This window comes from Lepus europaeus, chromosome 11 (genome assembly GCF_033115175.1).
Source record: "Lepus europaeus isolate LE1 chromosome 11, mLepTim1.pri, whole genome shotgun sequence".
Classification (NCBI taxonomy): Eukaryota; Metazoa; Chordata; class Mammalia; order Lagomorpha; family Leporidae; genus Lepus; species Lepus europaeus.
In genome coordinates this window covers 111,685,051-111,698,825 of record NC_084837.1, presented here as the reverse complement: position 1 = coordinate 111,698,825, position 13,775 = coordinate 111,685,051, and the positions used below count along the sequence as shown (strand labels likewise).

The 13,775-nt window shown below is 45.8% G+C and overlaps 1 protein-coding gene across 1 annotated transcript in view; it reads left to right on the top strand.

Annotated features, from left to right (window-relative positions):
• The window catches only part of SCAPER (S-phase cyclin A associated protein in the ER), a 412,160-nt gene that overhangs the window by 156,220 nt on the left and 242,165 nt on the right, over window positions 1–13,775 (top strand). Inside the window, exons 17-20 of the mRNA XM_062206396.1 lie at window positions 2,297–2,439; window positions 5,230–5,311; window positions 6,859–7,011; window positions 7,459–7,566. Of these exons, the coding sequence (XP_062062380.1) occupies window positions 2,297–2,439; window positions 5,230–5,311; window positions 6,859–7,011; window positions 7,459–7,566 (486 nt within the window). The remainder of the gene's footprint in view (window positions 1–2,296; window positions 2,440–5,229; window positions 5,312–6,858; window positions 7,012–7,458; window positions 7,567–13,775) is intronic.

Sequence of the window (13,775 nt, the reverse complement as noted above, 5' to 3'; positions counted from 1 at the left end):
AATGGAAATTGCTATTTTAATTCTTCAAATTTAATGCCTAAGCTTTTTGCAGTTGTTAACCATGTATTTTTAGATATCATAGTTTTTTTTTTTTTAAGCTTCTAAGTAAATTTGGCTGTAAGAGGAAATGTTTATATTTTTGTTAATAGAGAACATTTTCTCTAACAGATTTGATGTTTTTGATCTTAAGAGTTTGGAGGGCAACCCAGCGCAGTGGGTTAACACCCTAGTCTGAAATGCTGGCATCCCTTATGGGCACCAATTTTAGTCCCAGCAGCTCCTTTTCCGATCCAGCTCTCTGCTATGGCCTGGGAAAGCATGGAAGATGGCCCAAGTCATTGGGCCCCTGCACCTGCATGGGAGACCCAGAAGAAGCTCCTGGCTCCTGGCTTCGGATGGGCGCAGCTCTAGCTGTTGTGGCCATCTGGGGAGTGAACCAGTGGATGGAAGACCTCTCTTTCTGTGTCTACCTCTCTCTGCAAAATAAATAAAAATAAATCTTTAAAAAGAAAAAGGAGTTTGGAGGTAGGTCTTGAAAAGTGAATTGAATTGGCCGGTGCCATGGCTCACTAGGCTGGTCCTCTGCCTGCAGCACTGGTACCCCAGGTTCTAGTCCCAGTTGGGGTGCTGGTGCTGGATTCTGACCCGGTTGCCCCTCTTCCAGTCCATCTCTCTGCTGTGGCCCGGGAAGGCAGTGGAGGACGGCCCAAGTGCTTGGGTCCCTGCACACGCTTGGGAGACCCAGAAGAAGTCCTGGCTCCTGGCTTTGGATTGGCGCGGCACAGGCTGCAGCGCGCCGGCTGTGGCGGCCATTTGTGGGGTGAACCAACAGAAGGAAGACCTTTCTCTCTATCTCTCTCTCCCTAACTCTGCCTGTCAAAAAAAAAAAAAAAAAAAAAAAACTGAATTGAATTTGCACATAGATTTTTTGGTTGTGAGAAACAGCTAAACCCAGTTCATGGGTATGGGTAGTGTCCTCACTGCACTCAGGTCACAGGTGGTGTCCTCACTAGCCCAGGTCACAGGTGGTGTCCTCACTGGAGTCAGAGCCTTCTCTCGTTTCTCAGCCCCCCCCCCCCGCCCCCCGAAAGAGTGGGAAGGAAGGCGGAGGGGAAGAGGTTCCTTTCTGATTGTACTTTGAACGGGTTTTCTTTCCCTACAGTAGATGGAGCTTGTTGTGGATTGAGGTCCCCACCAAAAGACCCGTTACCTGTTAGAAATGGTGGAGTTTATCCTCAGTGTTCTTTGAGCAAGAACTTAGTTTTTATTTTTGTTTTTCTGCTTTTACTGAGCCCTCACTGTGGCCGACACTGTGATGAGTGCTTGCCTCTGTTAATGACTACATCGGACAGTACACGGAGACTTTTAAAGTCTAGATCAGCATATTCTGGAATCCTAGGGGTCGGGGGTCAGCGAGGGGACGGGGGGCTCACTGGGCATGGATGGAAGCCATGTGTCCGCACAGCTGCTGACAGGAGAGACTCCGCGGAGTACTGCTACTGCGCAGAGATGCACACAGGGTGCAGCATTTTCTGTTGCAGTCTACCCTGTTCTCATGAAATGTTGCCGGCCTTAGCGGTTGTGCTGTGGGAATAAGTAAGTATCGAGAATCTATGAGGATGGTTCAAAAAGTTCATGGAATATAGAATTAAAATGAATTTATTGTGCAAAAAATTTGACGTTATACTCAAAACATACACGGAAAATATGTATTGTGAAAAACTGCCTGAATTCTACTTTTTTGATACCAAAATAAACTTAATTTGATCTTTCCATGAACTTTTTCAAGTGTCTTCATCCCAGGTGCTTTCCATGTGTTCTGTTCTTCACAACATCCTAAGTGTGGATTGTTGTTACGCACCTTGCAGGAAACCAGGGCGTGGAGAATGGGACTGGAGGAGACCAAATCCACCCAGGGCCCTCTCACACCCACAGTGCCCCCTGTCCTTCCCACAGGCTCTCTCACTTAATTCTGTTACGAAAGTTCCCTTCAGAAATAAAATCTGCTGACGATGGTTTGTATATTAACATAGGCCTTAGAAGTAATCAGGAGATACCTGTTAGTTTCACAGAGCCTGGCTTGCAAAGCACACATTCTCATTATTATGTGTAACACTGCTAAGCAGCATGACAGCCAGATGTCACTGGGTTCTTGTTTAAATTCTGAGGAGTGGTGCACCCAGTGGTACACCAGGGATCTGTGTGGCTTGAATGCTGTGTTTGTGTCGAAAGTATGGTGACCTTTAACCATTGCCGTTGCAGTCATCAATATCCTCTAAAATATTTCTGACATCAGGAACGCAAGAGAGCGCTGGAGGCGGAACGGCAGGCCCGCGTAGAGGAGCTGCTGATGAAGAGGAGGGAGCAGGAGGCCCGGATCGAGCAGCAGCGGCAAGAAAAGGAAAAAGCCCGTGAGGACGCAGCCCGCGAGAGAGCCAGGTACCCCCGTGCCGTCTGGCCGTCCCCAGAGAGAACACCCACAACCATTGGCTGTCATGTAGACTTTTATAAAATGATTAGAAATACAGAAATGGAATAAATCGTGATTTTCAGATGTTGGACAGCATTCTCAAGAGTGAAACCTTTTGAAATTTTCTGTGGGAAGAGAAATTTGTTATTTCCAGGTGTTTTGGCTGAAAAATTGCATCTGATTCTGGCTGGCTCAAGCCCAAGGGAATTTAGGGGAAGATGCTGGGGACATACCTGGTATCCTAGAGGAGCAGGACTGGACGTGGTCCTCACGGGCTGGGTCCTCTGGTGGGCACTGCTCAGTGTGTTCAGTCCCATCAGGATCAGTGATCTGTGCCATTACCACATTTGTAGTCACTCGTTTAAGTTTCAAAGACATAGGAAAAAATAATCACTTAGGTGTCTAAGTTCATCTTATTGGTGTGATATTTCTTGACCTCTTAATTGTACCAAATTTGATAGATTTGAACAGAGAGCTCTCTGCTATTTTAGTTATTTGTCTAGTTGTCTATGTCTAATAAAGTCTGAGCCAATTTTACATGTTTATGAGCTCTGTAGGTTTTCTTTGTGAGCAGGACCTATTCACTTCTCTATTAGAGTCTTTGTTTCTTACTGATGTTTAGGAATTATCTTTACCAGATACTAATTCTTTGTCAGTTAACATATATTGAAGCAGTGTTTGTAGGCTACGATGTCTCTTTATTAACATAGTTCTTGTTGGCAGTGTAGTAACTCGGTGAACCTTGACATTTGTGCCTTTTGGTATTTATGGAATCCTTTTATTTATTATTTTGACAGGCAGAGTTATTGAGAGAGAGAGAGAGAGACAGAGAGAAAGGTCTTCCTTCCATTGGTTCAGCCCCCAAATGGCCGCTACGGCCGGCGTGCTGTGCCGATCCGAAGCCAGGAGCCAGGTGCTTCCTCCTGGTCTCCCATGCGAGTGCAGGGCCCAAGCACTTGGGCCATCCTCCACTGAACTTCCCGGGCCACAGCAGAGAGCTGGACTGGAAGAGGAGCAACTGGGACAGAATCCAGCGCCCCAACCGGGACTAGAACCCGGGGTACCGGCGCTGCAAGCGGAAGATTAGCCTAATGAGCCACGGCGCCGGCTGAAATCCCTTTCTAACTTAACTCATAAGACATTCTTCAAAATTTTGTGGTTTTATCATTAATGATAAAGTCTTTTTCTACCTGTAATTGACTTTATTATGTATTTTGAAGTAGAAATCCAATTTCACTTTTGAAAAGTCCTTTTTTCCCATTGATCTGTGAAGCTTTCTTACATGTGTGTCTTAGTTCATAGACCCCGTGTCCCAGTCCACTGGCCCCTTTGCCCTCTGCCGTACTTTCCACAGCTTTATAGTAATTTTTGGTGTTTGATCCTGTCCCCCCTTCACTTTTTATTAGGATTGTCTAGGTGCTTTCCCACATCTTTGTTAGTTTTAGAATCAACTTGCTCACTATGGTTGGAATGTCACTGACTCTTACATTCAGTTAGAGATGGATATTCCGTGCTGACTGTTCTGATTTATAAATGTGCTGCTAAAGGTGATGTTCCTGGTTTAGGTCCCTGATACCATCTTCAGGAGTGGGCGTTTGGCCTGGGAGACCACCCCTCTAGGCTGTGGTCTCCCAGGCATCAGTTGGAGTAGGGAAAACATTTGGAGATTCCTGTTGCTTTTATTTATTTATTTTTAAAGACTTGTTTATTTATTTTGAGTCAGAGTTGGGAGGCGGAGTGGAGAGGTTGAGAGAGAGAGAGAGAGAGAGAGAGATCTTCTATCCTCTAGTTCAGTGCCCAGATGGCCACAATAGCCCAGTCTGGGCCAGGCCAAAGCCAGGAACCAGGAGTTTCATCCAGGTCTCCCATGTGGGTGGCAGGGACCCAGCACTTGGGCCATCCTGCAGTGCTTTTCCCAGGCCATTAGCAGAGAACGGATCAAAAGTGGAACCAGCGCCCATCCGAGATGCCAGCGCTGCAGGTGGTGGCTTTACCCATTACTCCACAGCACCAGCCTTTCACTTGTTCACTTATTTTCAAGATTTACTTCATTTATTTGGAAGGCAGAGTGACAGGGAGAGACAGAGCGAGAAAGAGATCTTTTATCTCCTGCCTCGCTCCCCAGATGGCTGCCCAGGAACTGGGCACTCCATCCAGGTCTCCCAAATGGGCCCCGTTCCCCTACCTTCCCATGAATGTTGGCAGGGAGCTGGGGCTGGAAGCACGGCTCTGCCGTGGGATGCGGCATCGTTGGTGGTGGCTGAACCTGCTGTGTCGTAGTACAGACCCCAGCTTCCTGTTTCTTCCAAGGCTTTACCAGTCTGCTTGTTTTCATCCCCAGGCTCTTGTGGAATTTTGAGGATAGAATGACCTTACTCGGATCTTCCGGAACCGGATATCCTAGCTGTCTCAGTTTCGGAAGTGTGTCCAGGGTTTATGCTTATTCTCTTCCCCCTGTCCCTGTGGTTTTTTGTCTTATCTTACGGCTTTGAGTGGGTTTTTGGAAGGGAACATCGTTAAATGCGTGTTTTTGACGCGCCATATTTAAATGACCGTCCCAGAGCTCACGTTGTATCCGTAGGTTTTGGAAATCTTAGCAATCGACCTTCATAACCTTGGTGTTTCCCAGACACACCCAACACTTAGCAGGCATTCAGGGACAGAAATAGGCGCTTAAGACAGGAGCTCTTAGAATCTGAGTGCTGATGCTGGTTGTTAACTGAGGGGGTGAGTTCCTAGCTTTGCTTCTCTTCTTGCAGAGACAGGGAGGAGCGATTGGCAGCGCTCACGGCTGCTCAGCAGGAAGCCATGGAGGAGCTACAGAAAAAAATCCAGCTCAAGGTCAGGACGTCGTATATTTTCAATCTGAATTTTTGGAGCTTCCCATGCAATGTGAGACTAAAATTTCATCTGCAGGACAAAAATTTGAATTAATTTTTAATCTTTATTTCTGGACCACAAGGCTTATGTCTTTTGGCTACGACTTTTCTAACTCAAGGCTCTGAGGTCGAGCCCTTTGAGGAGAAACCACTGCAGGTGGTCCCGTGTCTGCTAAGGTTTCACTAACAACTGGACGGCTGCGGCCAGGCTTCTGCTGCTCACAGATTTGAATCATGGAGATGTGAACTGAGAGATGCTGCTTACAATGTTTTCCTTGATTTCCGGGCTTATGCACTTCACAGCTGTGGCTTGGGCGATTATGATAAACTGACATTTGCTAGCAAATGTTGCCCACTGTCGGCACTGTCTCGCAGTGTGGAAGTTTCAGATCGTCAGTTACTTGCATGCTGGCTCCTCGCAGGGGTAGGCAGCTGACCGTGTGGTCCTAGAAATGTATTCATTTTAACACGGCAAAGATTTATTGAGCCTTGTGGGAGGCATGGGGCTGCAGAGGTGGTGAGACACGATCTGGTCATCCGGGGGGGGTACAGATGCCTTGCCGACAGCGTGTGCCTGCAGCGCTGTGGAAGTGTGGAGGGGACACGGTGTCCCGTGAGGGGAGGCGATGGGGCTTAGGGTCTCGGAGGGAGGACTTGGCGGGGTGTGCGGGGGCACTGGGGGTGCCATGCAGCCTCGTGACGGAGGCGAGCACAAAGGCAGAGCAGACACAGCTTTTTACGTGTTGTGACTGTGTTTTCCCTGGGGTGGTTCCTGGAGATGTGGAACAACTAGGAATGGAGTGGGGTAGGCTGAAGTCCTGGCCGCCTTTTCAGCCCGTGGATAGCCTGGGCCGCACCTGTGTGCTGACATTTCTCTCTGTGTTACAGGAAATGCTTCCCAAAGTGGGTTGTGGGCAAATAAATTGTAAAATCTGCTAGATTTATGGAGTCACAGAGCATGGTGACGTGCCAGAGGTGCTGTAAAGTTCCTTTGTTAAATGAAAAAAAACGTTTTTAAAAATTTGAGAGACAGAGCTCTCATGTGCTGGGTTGCTCTCCAAATGCCTAGAGCTAGGAACTCAATTCAGCTCTCCCATATGGATGGCAGGGCCCCAGCCACATAGCCATCGCCTGCCTCCCCGCGGGGCACACATCAACAGGACGCTGGAACTGGGAGTGCATCTGGGACTCCACATTCAGGAACTGTGATAGTGGAATGTGGGCGACCCTGCCAGCAACTTCACCGCTGGCTCAGGCCCCGGAAGTTCCACGTGAAGACTGTTTTCCGAGTTTATTTCACCATGGAACCTCTCCCACTAAACTATTGCTACCCACTAGGAGCGCACCGTAGGAAATATCACTGAGCGTGTGGGAGATTTTAAGGGCTGTGTGTTTGCAAACCCTTGTCTTCAGTGTGTAAGTTAGCTTTCGCAGGCGTGGTGGCAATACCACGTGCCGGTGTTCTCGGCGCAGTCCGCGCTCTCTCAGTCCCCGCTTGCCTCCCTGCAGCACGATGAGAGCATTCGAAGGCACATGGAGCAGATCGAGCAGAGGAAAGAGAAGGCCGCGGAGCTGAGCAGTGGGCGGCACACGAGCACTGACGACGCCCCCAAGCTGACCCCCTACGAGAGGAAGAAGCAGTGCTCTCTGTGCAGCGTCCTGGTAGGGCCGTTACCGGTCTCGGGGTGAGGGATTGTGATTGGTGACTGAAGCACGGAAGGACGTGGTCTTCTAGTCTTTGAAAACTCACGCTAAGGCGCCTACTTAGTGCCGTGAGTTTCTTCCGTGGCTTGGAATGGAAAGTTCGCAGTGTGGATAGTGCCTGTGGTCAGGAGAGCAGTGCACTGGCCAAGCCTGAGGGTGCTGGTGAGCTGACAGCGGCTTCCGGCGCTCAGGCTTGGGCCTCCGGTGTGGAGGGAGTGAGTTCCTGTTGGGCTTGCTGCTCTTTGACCACGGGTCTTCCAGAGCATTCTCAGAAAATATTTTTAATCCTAGAATGTAAATGCTAGAGTGGTCTCAATTTGCATGCTGCTTATACCAGACTGAGTGTGTAATTTTAAAAACCAGATGCCATGTCTCAATTCTATTGCTTTGTTTTTATGCTTCTAGATCTCTTCAGAGGTGTATCTCTTTAGCCACATTAAAGGGAAAAAGCACCAGCAAGCGGTGAGGGAGAACAGCAGCATCCAGGGGCGGGAACTTTCAGATGAAGAAGTGGTGAGCTTTGCTTTGTTCCGTCATGGCTGTTTATTGGGTATCTAGGAATCCTCTTCTATTATAAAGAACTTCTTGTTGATATGTGTTTCTGTGACCATTTAAAACCGTATATAAGCCTTAACAACCACTACAATGCTATATAAAGATGGATCATCGTAGTCTACATATTACTGAAGATAAACACAAATGTAATTGGCATTTATATAATTTCTGTGTAAGAAAACGTTATGGTAGTTTGATTTTAAAAAAATATTTATTCTTGATTTATTTGAAAGGCAGAATTAGAGAGGAAAAAGACAGAGAGGTGAGATCTTCCATCTGCCGATTTACTCCCCAAATGGCCAGAACAGCTGGGGCTAAGCCAAGCCAAGGCCAGGAACCAGGAGCTTCATCTGGGTCTTCCACATGGATGGCGGAGGCCTAAGCACTTGGACCATCCTCTACTACTTTTCCTTGGCCATTAGCAGGGAGTTGGATTGGAAGTGGAGCAGCCGGCACCCATATGGGATGCTGCCAGTGGCTTTACCCTCTGCGTCACGGTGCCAGCCCCTGTTAAGCATATTTCAAGGGGAGAAAACCAGTGAATGGAAGATGTCTCTAACTCTGACTTTCAAATAAATAAATAAATCTTTAAAAAAGAAGAAAAGAGAAAAAGAAAAACCCAGGGGAAATCCTGTGGGTTCTTGGGGGCAGTGTCGGTACATGCTGAACTGTGAGCATGTGCGAGGTGCTCACGTCGGCCATGCTGCTTCCTCTGAGGCTGTGGTTAGCTCTGCTTAGACTTGGACCTGTGGCTTCTGGACGAGACCCTGCGGACCAGGCGTGTAACTGGATGGACGTGCGTGTATTACCCTGTTTAAGGAAGGGAGCACACACATGTGGGGGTCCGCGGAGGGAGGCGAGGCCTTGCTCTGGGTGGGTGCCGTCAGAGCAGGGGAGGTTCTCAGCTCGCTTCCCTCACACGTTTCACCTGGCGGCGGGCAGGACACTGTGGGCGCTCCCCGGCGTCTGTCCTTGACCGGTGTCAGAGGCCGGCTCACGAGAGATTGTTGGGCTCACTTCGGAGGAATTTTCCCCCTCAGGTGCCAACCACGTGACGGCTCTGCATTCCCTGTCTGTCCCCTCAGCTCAGTGAGATGGCTGCTGTCTGGGTGCCCTGCTCTCCATGCCAATTGCTGGCACCACCCACACAGCTAAAGGCCGGCGTGCACGTGGAGCTCACTTAGGGATCGGGTCTCCGAGGTCCTGGCCATGTGGGCCGCTCTCTAATGCCTTGAAGTGGTTGCTTTGTCTGTGTTGTGTAACTGTTGGAGTGGGAAGATTAGCACAGCAGCTCACCCAGGCAGAAATCTGGTCTCCCGCGTGTTCGTGTTTCACGTTGCCCGGACACATGGTCACGGCTCTTGGTGAAAGCTAGTACGTGCTCAGGGAGTTGAGTTGAACTCATCTGGGAGGTTATATGACATAGTTTGAGGAGGGCCTCTGAGTTTTTCCTTCGTGAATACAGGTGGTCTTAATTCAAGTGACATGGGACATGGGGCCAGTAGGTTAGTTTATTTCATAAAGTATTTGTCCTTTTACTCAAATTGTGTGAGTGTTTGAAGAGAGTAGTATGGAGTTTTCTTTTTCACTTCGATCTTTCACAATTACTCTGATTTTCTACTTGAGTTTGCTGTTTAGAACTGAAGTCATGTGTGTGAGGGAGCCTAAAAGTTTATGGAAAAATAGAATTTTTCAAGTGTGTGTCGAGATTGGATTAAGATGGCAGAGAGTCGAGGGGAAGATAGTTTTAAAAAGGGGAAAGAGTGGAGTCTCAGGAAGTTAGGGAGGAAACAGCAGAGAAAACTCTGCACAAATTGGAGGTACTCAGTGGACCTACGTGGAGGGCGAAGATGTGCACAAGGGGGACTCCACCAGCTGAGAGGCTCTGCTACAGTGTTGGAGAGCAAGGTGAGACCGGACTGCAGCAGCCCAAGCCGCTGGTGAAAAAGCTGCAGGAAGAGCCTAGAGGGAATCCGGCTTGGAGCCCCTTGGGGGACGGTGCACCTGCCAACCTCAGGGGAAAAAACGAAGGAGGGCACATTTTCTCTCTGCCCGATTGTCCTGCAGGGGCGTCCTGTAGCAGGCTGACAGAGAGTAGTCTGGACATGTGTAACAGCTGTGCCAGCTCATGGAGAGTCCTGGCTGAGTCTGGTAGGGAGAACCGACAGGGCTGGGTGCTCCTGGCTGTGGGAGGCTTGTGTGCCGGGACTGTGAAAACACTGAGGCTGTGTGGGAGAACTCAGGGTGTGGCTGGGACTCTGGGCAGTCACTGTGGGAGGCTCCACACACGCAGGGCTCCCTGGTTACCTGGTGAGGGGCTTTGCTGGGAAACCTGAGCTCACACTGAGGACTGCACAGATCCTGTGTGTGGTCCTTGGGGCAGAGAGACAGATAATACACCCCTGAGACAGTGCCCAGCGCTGGTCTCCTTCAAGGAGATGAGCTCGCTGACTCTACATCAACAGATGAGAAGAAACCTCCCCTCTGGAAAAGAAAAAATTTACCACGGCAAACCCGTGTATGTCACCTCAGACATGCACTTCACCCCGGAGCACTGAACAGAGATCCCTGGCCACTCCCACCACACACCACTAGCCCTGGCCACTCCCACCACACACCACTAGCCCTGGCCACTCCCACCACACACCACTAGCCCTGGCCACTCCCACCACACACCACTAGGTAGTCCCTGAAAGCAGGCTCTAAGCTAATGCATTCATAGTCCACAGATAAAAGCCGCCACAGTGGAAAATCAAAGAAGAAAACAATGAGTATCCCCACAAATGCCAAATAACAAACACACCAATCCAAGAAGCAAGAACAAGGAACACAACATGACACCTCAGTATCAGATTGTGAAGATGATGAGATTGAAGAAATGCCAGAAATGGAATTCAAAAAAGTGATCATAGGATTACTTAGAAGTAATCATCAGCAAATGCATGAACTAATGAAATCCATACATGACATTTCAGAAAATTTCTTTCTCAAAATTGAGATGTTAAAGAGAAATCAAAATGAATATTAGAAATGAAGAATTCAATAGAACAAATAAAAATAAAAAATACCATTGAGAGCCTTAAAAACACGATCTGTGAAGCAGAAGAAAGACTATCCGACTTAGAAGACAAAGCACAGGAAATTATACAGTCAGACCAAACACAAAAAGAAGAAATTAGAAAACTAAACGCTATTGGGAATCTATAGGATACTATGAGATGATCCAACATATGGGTTCTAGGAGTTCCTGAAGGCGTGGAAAGAAAAAAAGGATTAGAAGGCCTTTTTAGTGAAATAATAACAAAATTTCCCCAAATTGGAGAGAGAAAAGGACATCCAAGTACAGGAAGCACATAGAACTCCTAATAGACATGTCCAGAAAATATTTTCACCATGACACACTGTAATCAAACTCACCACAGTAAAACATAAAGAAAAGATTCTAAAATGTGCTTGAGAGAAATGCCAGATTACTTTCAGAGGATCTCAAATTAGAGTCACAGCAGACTTCTCATCAGAAACCCTACAGGCTAGGAGAGAATGGCGAGATATATTCTAAGTCTTAAGAGAAAAAAATCTGTCACCCCAGAATACTGTACCCTGCAAAGCTCTTATTTATGAATGAAGGTGAAATAAAGATCTTCCATAACAGAAATGGAAAGAATTTATCACCACCCATCCACTACAAAAGATGCTTAAGGATGTGTTGCACAGAGAAACACATAAACATGGCCATCACTAGGAAAGAATGCAAAGGAATAAAATCTCTCAGTTAAAGTTCAAAGGAAATTCAAATTAAAAAGTAGGAATAGTTTTGGAAAAATGGTAGGGCATCGTCATTACTTATCAGTAGTCATCTTGAATGTAAATGGCCTCAGCTCTCCAGTTAAAAGACACAGACCGGCTGAATTTTGATTAAAAAACAAAACCTATCTATTTACTGCCTCCAAGAAACACATCTCACCAACAAAGATGCATGCAGACTGAAAGTGAAAGGACAGAAAAAGATATTCCATGCTTACAGAAACCAAAAAAAGAGCTGGCATTCTTTTATCAGGCAAAATAGACTTTAACACAAAAACTGTTAAAAGAGACAAAGGAAGACACTATGTAGTGATTAAGGGATAAATTCAACAGGAAGATGTGACTATTATAAATGTACAGGCACCTAATTATAGGGCATCTGGCTGTTTAAAAGAAATATTAAGGGATTTAAAGGGAGACATAGACTCAAATGCAATAGTAAGGGGGGCGGATTTCAATACCCAATTTACAGCAATGGATGGATCAACCAGACAGAAATTCAGCTAGGAAACAGCAGATTTAATCGACACTATAGACCAAATGGACCTAACAGAGATCTACAGAACTTTTCATCCTACAGTTGCAGAATACACAGTCTTCTGAGCAGTACATGGAACCTTCTCCAGGATTGACCACATGATAGACCATAAAGCAAGTCTCAGGAAACTTAAAAAAATTGAAATCATGCCATGCATCTTCTTGGATCACAAGGGAATGAAGCTGGGAATCAGCAACTCAGGAATCTCTAGAATGGATGTGAACACATGGAGACTGAACAACATGCTCTTGAATGAATACTGGGTCATAGAAGAAATCAAAAGAGAAATCAAAATATTTCTGGAAACAAATGAAGATGACAGTATAACATATCAGAACTTATAGGATACAGCAAAAGCAGTGTTAAGAAGAAAGTTTAGAGCAATAGGTGCCTACAGCAAGAAATTGGAGCGACCAAATACATGAGCTATCCGTGCATCTCAAGGATCTAGATAAACAACAAAAAACTCAACCCTAAACTATAGGACAAAAGAAATAATTAAAATTAGAGAAAAATAAACAAAATTGAAACAAAAATTACGTAAGATCAACAAAACGAAGAGCTGATTTTTTAAAAAAATAAAATCGACACACCATTGGTCCAGCTAATCAAATAAGGAGAGAGAAGACCCAAATCAAAAAATTAGCGATGAAAAAGGAAATCTAACAACAGACACCACAGAAATAAAAAGAATCATCAGAAATTACTACAAACAGCTGTATGCCTACAAATTGGGAAACCTAGGAGAAATGGATAGATTCCTGGATACATACAACCTACCTAAACTGAGCCATGGAGACATAGAAAACCTAAACAGACCCATAACCAAGATGGAAATTGAATCAATAACAAAGACTCTCCCAACAAAGGAAAGCCCAGGACCAGATGGGTTCACTGCTGAATTCTACCAGGCATTTAAAGAAGAAGTAACTCAAATTCTTCTCAAGTTATTCAAAACAATTGAAAGGGAGGGAATCCTCCCAAGTTTTTTCTATGAAGCCAGCATCACCTTAATTCCTAAACCTGAAAGAGATATGAAAGAGAAAGAGAACTACAGACTAATTTCCCTGGTGAACATAGACACAAAAATCCTCAACAAAATTTTGGCCAATTGAATCTAACAACACATTGGAAAGATCACTCATCCAGACCAAGTGGGATTCGTCCTGAGTATGCAAGCAAGGTTCAACATTCACATATCAATCAATGTGATACATCACATTAACAAACAGAAGTACAGAAGCCATATGATTGTCTTAATAGATGGAGAGAAAGCAGTTGATAAAATAAACACCTTTTCATGATGAAAACTCTAAGCAAACTGGATATTGAAGGAATATTCCTCAAAACAATCAAGGCAATTTATGTCAAACTCATGGCTAGCATCCTATTGAATGGGAAAAGTTGAAAGCATTCCCACTGAGATCCGGAACCAGACAAGGATGCCCACTTTTGCCATAGCTATTCAGTATGATCCTGGAAGTTTTAACCAGAGTCATTAGACAAGAAAAAGAAATCAAAGGGATTCAAATTGGGAATGAGGAATTCAAATTATCCCTACTTGCAGATGACATGGTTCTATATATAGGGGATCCAAAAGACTCCATCAAGAGACTATTGGAACTCATAGAGGAGTTTGGTAAAGTAGCAGGATTTAAAATCAATATACAACTATCAACAGCCTTTGTATATAGACAATGCTACGACTGAAAAAGAACTTCTAAGATTGATCCCATTCACAATAGCTACAAAAAGATAATCAAATATTTTGGAATAAATTTAACCAAGGATGTCAAAGATCGCTACAATGAGAATTACAAAATTA